Here is a 15,597-nt window from a genome sequence, read left to right on the forward strand (position 1 = left end):
AAGAATGTGGCCAGGACCTCTCTCCAGGTGGCTCTGGACGCTGCCAACTCAGCAGCCAGGACAATGGCCTCTGCTGTCGCCATGAGGTGGTGTTCTTGGCTCCAGTCATCCGGCCTTCCTCACAAGGTCCAACAGTCTATCCAAGACCCCCCCCTTCGAAGGCTCTTCTCTGTTCTCAGAGCAGATGGACATGAAACTTCATGGCCTGAAGGACTCAAAGGCCTCCCTAAGATCTTTAGGTCTCTATGCTCCATCAGCATCTAGGAAGCACTTCTGGCCCCAGCACCTGCCTGGTTCTTGGTGCCTCCAAGACAGGAACACGACAAAAGAAAAGGGAGAGGTTATAAAATGGCGCCAACCACTCCCGACCACTTCAGCTTCCCAGCTGAGGTCTCAAAGATACTCCGGAGGGCCCAAGCAGGCCTTTTGAAGGTGCGCCTGAGGGCATTGTACCAGTCACCATTTCAGATCCACCACCCCTTTTATTTTTGGAACCTCTGTTGCTCTTCAGCCCAGCATGGTCATACATAACATCAGACCATTGGGCCCTGAATATATTGACAGTTGGATATATCCTTCAGTTTTTATCCACCCCTTCCTCCCGCATTCCCATCTCTCTTCAGGGAGCCTTCTCATGAACAACTCCTCGTCCAGGAGGTGCAATCCCTCCTAAGTATGGGGACTGTGGAAGAGGTTCCTCAAGACTTGAGAGGGAAGGGGTTTTACTCATAGTATTTCCTAATCCCAAAGGGGGCCTCCAACCCATCTTGGACCTGTCTTGTCTCAACAGCTATCTCAGGACGCTGAGTTTCTGCATGGTTTCCGTGGCCTCCATAAACGTCAGGGAGCTCAGGGCAGTACGCTTAGCATGGCAAGTGTTCCTTCCCCAGATCTCAGGTGAGGTGGTACAGGTCCTGACAGACAATTCTGTGGCCATGTTTTACATTAACAAGCAGGGAGGGGTTTGATCTTCAGCCTTGTGGCAGGAGGCCATCTGTCTGTGGGACTTCTGCGCAAAGCACTCCATTCATCTCAAGGTGTTGCATCTCTCAGGAGCCTGGAATGTACTGGCAGATCATCTCACCAGATTTTTTTTCCTCTCACCACAAGTGGTCCCTTCACCCAAAGGTCACCAGATTCATCTTTCAAAGGTGGGGGCCTCCCCAGTTGGACCTGTTGGCTACCAGGCACAAATGCTATCAGTTTTGTTTACTGCATGGACACAGCCCAGGCTCCATCTCTGATGCTTTCCTGCTCCCATGGACACATCTCCTACTTTGTGCCTTTCCCCCAATGCCCGTGGTTCACAAGGTCCTCCTAAAAATCAAATGGGACAAGGCGAGAACTATTCTGATAGCCACACCAACATTAGTTCGGCATGCTCCTGGCTCTCTCTGACAACCGCATTCTCACTCCCACTCTGTCAGGACCTGATTTCATAAGACCACGGCCAGCTGTTTCACCCAAACCCCAAACCCCACCTCCCTGCATGGCTGAACCTGAACAAGCTTGCTAGGAACAGGTTCAGCAAATCTTGCTAGGCAGTAGAAAGAACTATCTACATAGCCAAGTGGAAGAGTTTCTCTTGTAAGGCTTCTGAACATGCTCTCTCTCCATCTCTATCTTCCCTTTTAGTCTATCTTGCACTATTTGCTCCACTTAAAGCAGCAAGGCGTGGCCCTCTCCTCTATTAAAGTGTTCTTAGCAGCCATCTCAGCCTTCCACCTTCCAGTGAACGACAGGTCAGTGTTCTCCACAAGATGACAGTACACTTTCTCAAGGGGCTGGTGGGGCTCTGTCCTGAAGTCCACAAGTCAACCCCACCCCTTGGGACTTAAACTTGGTTTGGTCAAGAGTCATGGATAGGATGACCAGACAGCAAATGTAAAAAATCGGGACAGGGAGTGGGGGGTAATAAGAGAAAGAAAGACCCCAAAATCAGGACTGTCCCTATAAAATCAGGACATCTGGTCACCCTATTCTTGGGTCCCCTTCAAACCATTAGCATCATGTTCTCCTGCTACTCCTCTCTTGGAAGGTCGACTTCCTGGTGCCAATCACCTTGGCCAGAAGGGTCTCTGAAATGAAGAACCACCTTACATGGTGGTCTTTAAGGACAAGATCCAAACGTGCCACCATCCAGCCTTCCTACCAAAGGTGGTGTCACATTTCCATAACAACCAAGCCATTTTCCTACCAGTTGTCTTCCCAAATCCTCACAAGAACTCTAAGAACAGAAGCTGCTGTTCCTCAGAAGTTAGGTGTACCCTCCCTTTTTATATTGAGGGGACTAAACCCTTCTGCAAGCCCATGCAACTCTTCGTAGCAATAGCAAAAAGAATGAGTGCTTCCTGTGTCAGCCCAGATGATCTCAGCCTGGGTAACTGCATGTATTTGAGCTTGCAATGAGCAAGTGAATGTCCTGCCTCTAGCCATCTCAACTACTCACTCCACAAGAGCCCAGGCTTCGTCAGCAGTATTTCTCATGCAGGTGTCGATCCAGGACATCTGCAGAGTCACAACCTGTTTGGGATACGAAGGTATGCACTGACATTATGCCATCATCCAACAGGCCTGAGATGACCTGTTTTAGAAAAGCAATGTTACAGTCAACATATCCATGAACTCTAAGCCCACCTCATGGGATACTGCTTGTGAGATACATAACATGGAATGCACATGAGCAAGTATTCAAAAATGGTTACTAACCTTTCATAACAGTCGTTTTTTGAGATGTTGCTCATGTCCATTCCACAGGACCCATCCTCCTACTCTTCTATTGGAATTAACCTGCAAGAAGGAACTGAGAGGGTGCGTGGCCAATGGCACCCCTTATACCAGCCCATAAGTGGAGGACGAGGTGTGGAGCATGCTTTCAGAACTCTTAAAAGATGCGGAAACTACAGAACCTGAACCACCAAAAAGGAAATCAACCTTCTGCTGGTGGCATCTGACTCAGATGACGAAAATGAATGTATATCAGTCTGCTCTCCTTTGGATTGTTATCGAGCAGAACCTGTCATCAGCATGGACACATGTTCTCTGGAATGGTGGTTGAGGCATGGAAGGACATATGAATCTTCAGCGCACCTGGCACATAAATATCTTGCAACGCCAGCTAAAACAGTGCCATGCGAACGCCTGTTCTCACTTTCTGGTGACATTGTACACAAGAAGTGGGCAGCATTGTCTCCTGCAAAAGTAACCAAACTTGTTTGTCTGAGCGATTGGCTGAAGTAGGGCTGAGTGGATTGTAGGCTCTAAAGTTTTACATTGATTTATTTTTGAATGCAGGCTTTTTTGTACATAATTCTACATTTGTAAGTTCAACATTTGTGATAAAGAGATTGCACTACAGTACTTGTATTAGGTGAATTGAAAATGCTATTTCTTTTGTTTTTTACAGTGCAAATATTTGTAATAAAAAAATCAGTGAGCACTGTACACTTCATATTCTGTGTTGTAATTTAAATCAATATATTTCAAAATGTAGAAAACATCCAAAAATATTTAAATAAATGGTATTCTGTTATTGTTTAACAGTGCAATTAATCGCCATTCATTTTTTTTAATTGCTTGACAGCCCTAATAAGTTGATTCCAAATGCAAGCTTTTCTCGGGAATTCGGAGTAAGCAGCAGTAATATTTCAACCCCAATTTTAACAGCTTTAACTAGTAAGATACATTGTTTGTGTCTATTTCTAAATTGCCCAAACTCTGTGATTTTTATAAAAGTTTAATTACTCATGCCTGGTACAGACTGAGTATTCTAAGCAGAAGTTTGGCTGGAATTCATAGTATGCACAATCTCTAGTACTTCGCAGTATCTTTTAACTTTCATGAGTTAAGCTTACAATTTTCAAAAAAAAGGTACATTAAGGAGTAGTTGATACACTTGGACTTAAACGAAACATTTTTTCCTCTATAAAATGATTAACAAAAATAGGATAAACAAAGCTTCCAATTTACAAATAAAAATAATCCTCCTCTGGAGCACTGTGAAAATCAAGGTGTTTCCTTTCCATTAACCCAATTTATGCAAATAAAGTTATAAAAGGTTTTCTAACCATGAGAAGTTTTTCTAGTGGCACAGATTGAATAGCACTTCTTGGAAACTGGGATGAAGCAGTAAACATGTGAGAGGCCTTGTTCTTCCAGGTTTGTTATAGTTTTAGGTATACAGTTACCATGAAGGCAGCCAAGAGGAAGTCACTGATCATTTTTCGTACTGTTGTTGTTTACTCTGGGTTATTTTGTTTTGTGTTTTTTTGAATATGTACGTGCCAGTGTATAATTCTCCTGAATTAATTTAATTAGAACAACAGTAAAATAGTGCTAGATATTTCATTATTTTTCAGGCTTGCAAAATGCAAATTTAGTTAATAAAATTTGAGTTTTTTCTTTTGAAGAATCCCATCTAGCCATTCATAACTTAATGTTTGTTGTTTAGTATCTAAATATGAAAATTAGTGTTTTGCCATCCCCTGATACAGCTTATTGACTTTTTCACTAAATATGAAACTCATTTAAATGGTGATGGGCTCTTTGTAGTTACTTTTGTATTCAGTCAGACCTATGAGTGCTTGGCACCTAGGAAAATCAGACCAAACAGACTGGTTGAAACATGACTAGGAACTTAGAAGGGTCTCAAAATTGACCACTTCATTGTTTCTAAGATAAAATAAATGTTAGTAGTGTCACATACTGAAACCATAATACAAAGAATGAAGAACACAGTTTGAATTTCATGAGATTTTCAGTGACCAAATTTCAAAACAAATATGCTATTCTAGTATTTTTAAACTATATAAACTGGAATGGTTTGCCAAAAAACTAGAAAATAATCACTCTTCTTAACACACATTACCTTATCATTACATGAGACTTAGTCCTAGACAGATTTCCTATCTACCCTATATTAATTTCTTCCCAGCTTTTGAAACTGCCACATCTCAAAAGGAAAAAGATAAGCTTTTCAACACATTATGGAAGGAGGAACTGTGGATGCAAATGCTAACAAAACAGCAGAAGAAGGGACCAAACAAAAAGTGCTTTGATTTTATTTAAGTTGACACTGAGCCTCTGATTTAAGTAAGTGGATTCTGCATGTCCCCACTATGCTCGTTGTGTTGGCAGAGCATATCCTTACTAGCGGGGCTTGCATCGACTCACGGAGTGCTGCACTGTGGGTAGCTATCCCACAATGCATGGAGCTGAGTGGAATGTTGGGTTGGGCTTGCAATGCCTCATGGGACAAACATTTGCGTAGGTGATTATGGGAACATGGTATTAGCCTCCCATGATGCACTTATCTCCCTCCCTCCCTGAAAACAGTGGCAAACAAACCAAGCCTTTTTGGCGCCTTAAGCCTGGGTTACCGATGCAGATGCCATAGCATGGCAAGCATGGACCTATGGGATGATGAGCAGTGGCTGAAGAACTTTCAAATGGATAAGGCCACTTTCATGGAACTGCACAAAGAGCTTTCCGCAGCCCTGACGTGCAGCAATACTAAAATGAGAGCTACTCTGACAGTTGAGATGCGAGTGGCAATAGCTCTTTGGAAGCTTGCAACGCCAGACTGCTACCCATCAGTGGGAAATCAGTTAGGAGTGAGTAAATCTACTGTAGGGTCTGCTGTGATCCAAGTTCCCAGGGCACTCGACAGACTTCTTCTAAGAAGGGTAGCGACTCTGGGAAACATGCAGGACATAGTGGATGGTTTTGCCGCAATGGGATTCCCTAGCTGAGATGGGGTGATCGACAGAACGTATATCCCTATCTTGGCACCAGACCACCTTGCCAAAGAGAACATAAACTGAAAGAGGTACTTCTCAATGGTGTTGCAAGCGCTGGTGGATCACAGGGGCCGTTTCACCGACATCAACATGGAATGGTCAGGAAAGGTGTATGATGTGCACATCTTTAGGAACTCGGGTCTGTTCAGAAAACTGCAAGTAAGAACTTCCTTTCCAGACTGCAAAATAACTGTTGGTGATGTTGAAATGCCAATTATGATCCTGGGAGACCCAGCCTACGACTTGCTCCCATGGCTCATGAAGCTGCACGCAGCCTGGACAGCAGTATGGAGCAGCATAGTTTGCTTACTGCTTTCACTGTGGTCTAATCTAGTATCTCCATTCTTGTTGCTGCATGGTGTGTGCTCCATAATATCTGTGAAACAAAGGGAGAAAAGTTTCCGGTGGGGTGGGGGTTGAGGCAGATGGCCTAGCAGCCAATTTTGAGCAGCCAGGCACCAGGACAATAAGAAGAACAGAAACTCGGTGCACCTTGATGTGTAAGATTTTTGAAAACTAGTTTAATCAATGACCCACAGTAATGTGACTCTTGTGTGGTATTCCTTACCAGGCTGTCCCCTTCATTGCATATACTCCCCTGTAAACTACAGCCCCACTAACCACAGTGTGCTGAATGAATAGTCTTTTCTCCTCAATCCATTAATTTTTATTATGCTCATAAACACTGCGAGACAGTAAAGAAAAGTAAGAACCTGAGGGTAAGGGGCTGATAACATGGGGGAGAGGAGGGACAACAAGGACAGCTTGCTTACAATTGCACTGCAGTAACAATCAAAGGTATGGGAATGGGTGCCTTCTGGTCCTCGTGCCCTTGCCTGGAGCTGAGTGCAAGGGATACCCACCCACCCCCAATCCTAGAACGTCTGGGAGAGAAGGATGTGGAACTTGGCGATGATAGCAGCAGGTTCAGCGTAGGCTGCAGCGGGACTCTAGCATCCAGTTGCCTTTCTTGAACCTCAAACGCCTTAATATGTCCATTTGCTCCCTCAAAATCTGCACTATCTTGTCCTGCGTGTCATGCTTGTGCTCCCTGCATGCTGTCATGTCCTCACAGTTATTGTGCAGGCTCTCCGACAGTACAATCGTCCATGCGCTGAGCTCCATCTTGTCACTCTCTGAGGCATGTATTAATTCTTGAGCATGTCCTCCCAAGTCGTCTTTTTCTGCCATCTAATCTGGGAAAGTCTTTGTCCCTGTATGGAGGATGCACCTGTGGACAAGGTTTCAGGTGCAAAGAATACAAACCACAAGGGTAGCATTGACAGTGCATAATTGTTTCTGGTGCAAGATTAAATCTTTTTATAAAAGAAACACCCCTCAATGCACTTCCATGCAATCCACAATGTAAGCAGCACCACTGGCTACTGCAAGAATCAGTTTGCTGCTACAGCCATGGTAAGGCAGGCCACAAGGCATGGGCAATACATCTTGTGCTGCAGCTTTTCATACATTCTTTTGTATCAGTGGTTCCAACCCATAGCAACCTGGATGGTGCTTGAGGACAGGCACCAGCGTAAAGCACCGCAAATAGTTTGATTGTTACAAAAGTGGCACTGGGTTGGGGTGGAAGCAGGAGTGAAAGTAAGTCTTGGGACTTACCGGTATGGGGCTGGGCTGGGGCCAGCTCTGGCCCCAGAAGGGGCGGGGCCTCAGGCAGAAGGGGCGGGGCTGGGGGAGGTCAGAGCCAGCCCCGGCCCACTCTGTACCAGCAAGTGCCTCCTTCCCTCTCCCCAGGGTAACAGCGGCAGCCAGGGCCTCTGGCAGGGTTTTAAAGGGCCTTGGGTGGTTGCGGCGGCCGGAGCCCTGGGCCCTTTAAATTGTCCCCGGAGCCCTGCTGCCACTTCCCCAGGGCTCTAGCCGCCACTACCACCCTGGGCCCTTTAAATTGTCCCCGGAGCCCTGGGGAAGCGGTGGCGAGGCTCCGGGGACAACTTAAAGGGCCCAGGGCTTGGCGGCTGCTGCTACTGCCCGGGCCCTTTAAATCACCGCCCCAACCCTGCTGCTGCTACCCCAGGGCTCCGGCAGCAGGGCTCTGGTAGCAATTTAAAGGGCCGGGGGCTCCAGCCGCTGCTGGGAGCCACAGGCCCTTTAAATTGCACCTGGGGAAGCCGATCCACCCTGGTACAGCACACCGACTCTTGCCAGTACACTGTACCGGCTTACTTTCACCTCTGGGTGGAAGGGAGACTACCAGGAAGTGTTGCCTCTCTCCTCCCCCCCTGCCACCAACTTAAATGCTGGCTGCAATATGGGGTGATCCCTTCCAATCACAATCAGGGCACGCTCTGGAAAGCATGGTTGCGAGACCCAGAATTTACCAAACCGGGGTGGATTACTTATCAAATTGCTTGCGGTTTAAGGGCTAGCATTTAAAACTTCCCCTGTTTCCCCTAGGTGACCATATGTGATATCACTCCCCTGAGGGTAACAGAGGCAGAAAGAGAGCAGATGCTGCAAGCGTCTGGCTATAGACTTGGTCCTTATGTTGCAATGCTGTGCGTCACATTGATGCCTGAAGCTTTAATACTGGAGTGGCATGGGAAAGTGTCTACAGTGGTGGACGAAATAAGGCAACCCTTCCCAGAAACCTTCTGCAAAGAATTGCAGAGTACTTCCATGAAAGCTTCCTAGAGATTTCCCTGGAGGATTCCTGGGCCATCCCAAGCACATAAACAGTCTTTTTCTGAGAGTACCCTCTGTGTAGCTGGAGTGGCCGCTGATAACCAGTATCCCAATTTTTTTTATTCAGATTCAATATTAAAAATAATAGCATGTAACCCCTACAGTTTGATTGAAAATGTGTACTCACCAGAGGTGCCTTCCTCAGCATCACGCTCTGTTGACAATTGGTCCTGTGAGGTGATGGGCTCCAGAGTTTAAAAAAAAAAGTTCTTGGCTGTTGGGGAGAATGGATCCCCCTGCTTGCCTGCCTTGCATTTTCCTCCTCCTCTTCTTGGTCAACCATGTCTCCCTCATTGTTACCTGAGGTTGCCATGGAGCATTTTGGGGTAGTGGTGGGGTCACCCCCTAGAATTGCATGCAGCTCCTCATAGAAGTGGCATGTCTGTGTCTCAGAACCAGAGCGACTGTTCTCCTCCCTTGTCTTCTGGTACACTTGCCAAAGATCCTTTATTTTCATGCAGAACTGCTGTGTGTCCCTGATGTAGCACTCTCTCCCCCACCCCCACCCCATAACCTGTGCAATTTTGGTATAGAAGTTAGCATATCTTCCAGGGATTTGGAGCAATCAAATTTTGAATTGCTCCGCTCCAGCACCAATAGTGACTGCTCCAGCTCCGCTGCATGCTCCGTCTCAAATTAACTTTTAACTAAATAAAAAAGTGCATACAGACTTAACTTTTAGCCTACCCATAGACTCCATCGCCTCACAATCTTCCCAAAAATTTATCTTGAATAATGCTTCATTACAATTATGAATTGCAGAAACTCGCCGGCGTCTTTCTTGTTTATCCAATTCCTTTTCGAAGGCATCTTCTGAAGAATTGGTGCTTGAATTATCTCCATTTCCCTGTGATGGCTGAAGACATCTCAGGGGTGGACGCTCGAACAAGTTCAGAGTGCAGATGGAAGTTTGAGAACAGCCTGCTATTTCTGAAGGATGTGAACTTTCCAAAACCGCAAATTCGATTGTTGATGACTCCTTTTGTTGTGTTTCATTTTCTTCAACCTCTTTTGTTGAGTTCAAATGTAGCAATAGATTTTGTTTTTCGAGTCGTCGAGCAATATCAAGGAGCCCTTCCTTTGCCTTTGGTATTTCCCTTGAGGTAAGAAGAATCCGATACCGTGGGTCAACATAAACTCCAGCAAGGAAAATAATATTGTCAAAAAGCTTCTCTTCGCGTTTCTGCATGGAGGATAGAATTCTTTCTGCAATTTGTCCACCATTTTCTTGCAAGAATTTTGACAGTTTTCGCCATTCCTTCGCCATTAAAACTCCCAGGGTTACATCGACAGCTTGAAGATTCAGAGTTGTTAGGTTTGGCTTTGCCAAGAGGTCTCGCAGGTTCTTCACTTAATCCCATTCAGCTTTTGTTAACTTGAGTTCTCTTGTTCCAGCAGCAGCCACTTGTTCACAGTAAGATTGAAAAAGGAGAAGCCAATCATCGCAAATGTTGAACCCCAGCAAGTCACAGTATCCAATGATTGAGTTACCCCATGTAGATCAAGCAGAACACTTTTTGAATACTTTTGGGTTCGTAGTTTGACAACGACTTTTTGAATTTTTGCAAGAAATTTCTTTGCATGTTCTTTGTTCAGTCCATCCCAGATTGCTAACTGAAGAGTGTGAATATCACACCTCATCAGCTGGACTTTTGAGTCATCCTCATGAAGCCATGTTGGAAATATGAGGCTAGGGGGTCATTAACCCATTGTGCAGTAGCATCCATGTTGAGTTCAATTTCATCCATTCCTTTAGTTCTTTCATCAGGCAAAATAGTTTGTTCTGTCCACATCCCTGTTCTCAGAGGTTAGAAATGGTGTCATTGTCCTTGCTGAAATTTTTGACAGCACACGTCATGTTTGCTGCATTGTCAACGCAGATGCTCAACACTTGCATTTCACTGATCCCAAATTTTTCCTAAAATAGCTTTTACTTGATCTTTCACATACAAAGAATTGTGGTGCACTATCAGTGTCAATTTATGTCCAAGGTTTTTACCACAGCTTTATCTTTTCCTTCTTCATAGTACTGAGCATTGATTGCAGGGAAATTTTGTGCTACCTGAAAATGGATGCAGCAACCTGTGGAAACAATTTTTGCTCCAAAGCTTTCTTGAGCTCTTCGCGACCACTCAGTTGTGCTGACAACTAAATGATGAACCGCATCATGCCCCATCAAAACGCCAAGCTGCCGACCCATTTCACCTGCAATTTTTTGGAATCCTTTGTTCTTTAGCCTGAAGGTAGTGAGAGGTGTTGAACTCAAGCAAACCATTTCCATCAGCCCTTCACAGAAAGTATTGGCATCCATGGTGACTGTAACCTTTGAGGACTTCAAATATGAATGAAGTTTTGTTTGCTCAATTTTGGGTTTCTTTTCAAATGAAGCTCCGCAAAAAATCTCTTCTCCAGGAGTTTTCAAAGAGCCAGATGAATGTCATTTAGCCGCATCAGCTTTGTTTTGCCTCATCTTCCTGGTCTTTTTTTGTAACCAGAGCTGCATAGTTTTCAGGATGGTTACATTTTACGTGCTGCCAAAGGTTGAAACTTTTCACACCATTTGCTTCACTTGTCTTGAAGCTACATGGTTTGAGCTCGCCATTCACTTCCTTTTCCACCTTGCATGTTGCCGATTTTCGTCTTTGCTTTTCCCAAAAGCCCAAATTTGGGCTTTTCAAATTCAAAAGTAAAGATGTCATTGAGATCCTTTTCCGTAAATCGGCTATCAGTCATGGGGGGCAGATTTGATTTTTTAATTTTTTGTTGAAGCCATGGCCAAATCTTCTTGTGCTGCTACCGCATCCCACTGTTTCTTGTTATGATCTTCGAAAAGCAATGAACAAAAGTATTGTATTTTTTTTTATAATGTACCTGTATTCCGAATTTATTTTGGATTTTCTGGACAAAAATGATCGCATTTTCTTTTTATACAAAATTATTATTAAAGTATATTTTTAATATTTTAACATGTTTCTTGCAGTTTTAATGAAGTATTTTAATATACATAATATACATTTTTATTTATAAATTGCAAGTTTAGTTTTTATGAAATTTTGCAGTAAAAATATTTGAAATATTTTCCAAGTTTTTAATATCTCAAAAATGCTTTAATATAGATATATCAATGAAATTTGGTATGCGCCGTAGCGTTAGTACGTGCTATCACTGTTCTACAACATTAACTGTTGGGACGTAACAAGACTACACATTACAAGGTTGAAAATAAACTTTAACAGGAAAGCGGATTCAAATTGCAAGCACAGTCCTTTTAGTAAAGAGAGCAAATATTCAGAAATACGTTTTTGCTTCATCAGTCTGAATAGATTATACAAATAGAGCAAATAAACAGGTTCTATCTTGTATAATGTTTCCAGCCTGATGAAGGGAAAAACGTATTTCTGAAAATTTGCTCTCTTTACCAAAAGGACTGTGCTTGCAATTTGAATCTGCTTTCCCATTAAAGTTGATTTCCAACATTCTGTCATACAGCATCATTCAAATAAAATTATTTAAACTACAGGTGTCGTGAACTGGGGGGGCTAGGCCAATTTTATTTAATATTTTTTAAATCTTTGACTATTTAACAGATACGACCCTGGAATATGATTTAATGCTAAAACATGCATTAAAATGGTACTCTTAATTTATTTTGTATAATTAACCATTTCCAAGAAAACTGTTTAAAAATTTTAATCTGCTTAGAATGATCCAATTTTACTTACTTATTTTTCAACTTTGGAACCATAAATTTGAAACATAATCACCAAAAATTAACTTTTTATGGAACATATTACCGCTCGTATCCGGGGCAGTCGATGACAAGCCTTTCTTGAAATATGAAATAAAAATGACCAAGCACCAGTTCGGGATGCCTACGGTTTAGATAATTTTGGATAAGGTAATATGGTAGCACATACTAACGCTAAGACAGACATAATTTCATTAGTTTATATTGAAGTGTTTTTGAGATATTAATCAGAAGTTAACTTTTCATCACCTCCTTGAAGGGACTGTAGCTCCTTTAGGACACGTGTTCACAGAAACTTTTTTTCTTAAAATAACCTTAGGATTCATCCCCAAAGTTGTGTTGAACATTTTCCAATCACTCTGGATATATCACAAAAATCACTCCTAATTTATGCAGAAATGTTTACTGTATATTTATATGCCTGCTGCACGTGACTTTTTCAGTAAATTTAAAATTACAAACACTACCAAAAGACCATTGAACATATGACATATAAAATAAGTCCACCAGAGTGATATGGGACCATGTACAAATGAACAAATGTACCGGTAATGGGAGCCCATTTGAGAAATGAACTTAAGTGGTTAATATCTCTAGCGATATCTTAATATATCAATGAACAAAAACATTATTCTTTTGCAGTATACCTGTTCGTGATATCTTAAATGTTGCAGCTTGCGTCACACTTTTCCGTAATCGCAGCACTCAGCGCGTCTCGTTGATCAACCCTTACAAAAGAAGTATCAACACTTACTAATCTATCTAACTAATCTATGCGAGTACGTATTCACCTAACCTTGCCACAAGGGTGGGAGCAGTCTGCAGTGTAGCCGGATGTCTGATAATTATCTGATTCTTTAATAAAACATATCTCCAAAAAACTTTAATTTTGTATCTGTACATTAAATCTTGATTTCGGCCGAAGTGAGAATAACTGACATATTACGTAAAGTAGATGTTAATATCAGTTGCTCTACAATCTGAAACTTTTTGGCACCTTTAGGACTTTCTTGCTAAATATCATTCATTTTGAATAGAAAATGAAGAAAAAACCGGAGCAATGGAGCAGTCAAGATTTTCTGTGCTCTGGCTCCGCTCCGGCTCCAGGCAAAAACCTGCAGCTCCACACTCCAGCTCCGGGCTCCGCTCCAAAGCCCTGGTTTCTTCTGCTGATTTGGAGCTCTGCGTGCACAGATTCTTCTCCCCACACAGCAATAAGATCCACTACCTCCTGCGTGCTCCATACTGGAGCACGTTTACAGCCTTGAGCATCCGTGGTCGGCTGTGCTGATGAGCTCTCCATGCTGATCAAACGAGGAAATGAGAATTCAAAAGTTCCCAGGGCTTTAACGGGGGGCTGTGCCCTATGTACTTGGCTGAAGTGCAGTGGAGTTGAAAGCGCTCTCCAAAGCGGTCACAGTGGAGCACTGTGGGACACCTCCTGGAGGCCAATTAATTCAAATTACACAGTGCAGTCTCTACACTATCCCCATATTCATGCATGGATGTCTGTTGAAGCAGTACGCCTCTCGCAGAGGGGGAGTACAGAAGTAGACTTTAAAAGCCCTTTAGGTCGGTGGAAGGGACTCGGTAGTATGGACACGTACACTATTAACTTGACCTAATGTGGCATACGTCAACCTAACTTTGTAATGTAGACCTGGCCACAGTATCTCAGAGAAACACTGATGGTACTTCTACACAGCAGCTGGGAGATGTGATTTCCATGTGTGGGTAGACAGATTCATGCGAACTCATTTCTGCAACTGAGAAAGTTATAGAACCTCAAACATAACATTTGATTTCTGTTATGAATAAGGACCACGTTGTGCAAGATGTTCTAGGATCACTGCTTAAACACATTGGATATGGGGATAGAAAAGCATTTTTTGTTTTCTCCTTAGTTTACATAAGTTACAAGTGGGTATGAATATTTATACTATATTAGGCCACCTACAGTATTATAATGGGAGGGAGGGAAGAGAGGCCCAGTGATGGCTGTGGTGAACAAATTTACGCTTATTTATGTCTAAGCAAGGGGAACTAAAAGCTAATATATACTGTTGGAGTATATTACAGTTGAAATAAACTTTGTTCAGTGACTTTTTAAAAGGAATAATGAATTTATTTTCCTTTTATGCTTTTTAACAGAAACTGCATGTCTTCTTGTTCCAAGAAGTGCTGGTGATTACCCGAGCTATCACCCATAATGAACAACTCTGCTACCAACTATACCGGCAGCCCATCCCAGTAAAGGATCTTGTTCTGGAAGATTTGCAGGATGGAGAGGTGCGACTGGGTGGATCCATACGTGGTGCATTTAGCAACAATGAGAGAAGTATGAATACACTTTTGATTTGAATACTTTATCATTAGTTCATAGGAAATAGATGTAACTTTGAAATCTCCTCCCTTAATTTAAAATAATATCTTAGGTCAAAAATTTGACCTTTCTTTCAAAATGTTATTATGCAAGACTCTAAATGTCTATTTTAAAAATCCATCATATCAATAATGTGATTCTCTCCCCCTCCCCACCCAAAACACACAGAAACACCCCTTTACTGCACTGGGAAGTGGAAAAGGGAGTAGAATGTAGCAGCACAACAAGAAATTATAAACAGTCTTCCCTAGAGTATATTTTGAAATTTTCTAACTTATTTAGAAACCTTATGACAAGATTTATCTATTGTGATTCTTCATCTTGTTATGGAGGCATTGGCTGCTACTCCACAGTTAAGGCTGTGATCATGCAAATACTTATGCATGCGCTTAATGTTAAGCATCTGAGTCATCCTTTTAAAGTCAACTGGACTACTCATTCTTAAAGTTAAGCATGTTAAGTGTTTGTAGACTCAATGCCTACGAATTAACAAGTTTTCCATTACAAACCATCTTTTAACCTTTTCTGAGAAATAATGTTGAAAGTTTTTTGTGACTGATTTATGTTGTGGATTACAGGTAAGAGGGGGCCCAAGCTGCCACAGGAACAAGTAGTCCTGGCTATTCCATAGGGAGCAAAAGTGAAATTTCACAACTCTGCAGGGCCGTTATAGCCAGAGAGGCTCCACAGGGTTCTGTGGGTAGCACCAACTCTATTGAGCTGCTTAAGGTTCCAAGCTTGAAACGGTAAACTGGCATAGAAGTCAGCCAGTTTAGGCATTTGGGGTTGGTTTTATGCATGTATAGCATCAATATACTGGCTGAATTCTAAACTAATTAACCTAGCAAGCAATTAACTTTTAGCAACTCCAGTAGTATCTGGGGATGCCCCACTACCCTACAGAGGTAGGAGCGACAAGTTCCTTGGTTTTCCCTCGGCTCCTATTTATTCTATGGGTTTCTAAC

At 42.7% G+C, this 15,597-nt stretch overlaps 1 protein-coding gene across 3 annotated transcripts in view; it reads left to right on the plus strand.

The window, feature by feature from the left end:
• The window catches only part of ARHGEF3 (Rho guanine nucleotide exchange factor 3), a 192,617-nt gene that overhangs the window by 174,497 nt on the left and 2,523 nt on the right, over positions 1-15,597 (plus strand). For 2 of the 3 annotated variants that reach the window (XM_077821264.1, XM_077821263.1), the window contains one exon: positions 14,401-14,587. In XM_077821264.1, coding sequence (XP_077677390.1) covers positions 14,401-14,587 — 187 coding nt within the window. The remainder of the gene's footprint in view (positions 1-14,400; positions 14,588-15,597) is intronic. The other variant, XM_077821265.1, reaches the window with a different exon arrangement.

Source organism: Eretmochelys imbricata, chromosome 7 (genome assembly GCF_965152235.1).
Source record: "Eretmochelys imbricata isolate rEreImb1 chromosome 7, rEreImb1.hap1, whole genome shotgun sequence".
In the NCBI taxonomy this organism is placed as follows: Eukaryota; Metazoa; Chordata; order Testudines; family Cheloniidae; genus Eretmochelys; species Eretmochelys imbricata.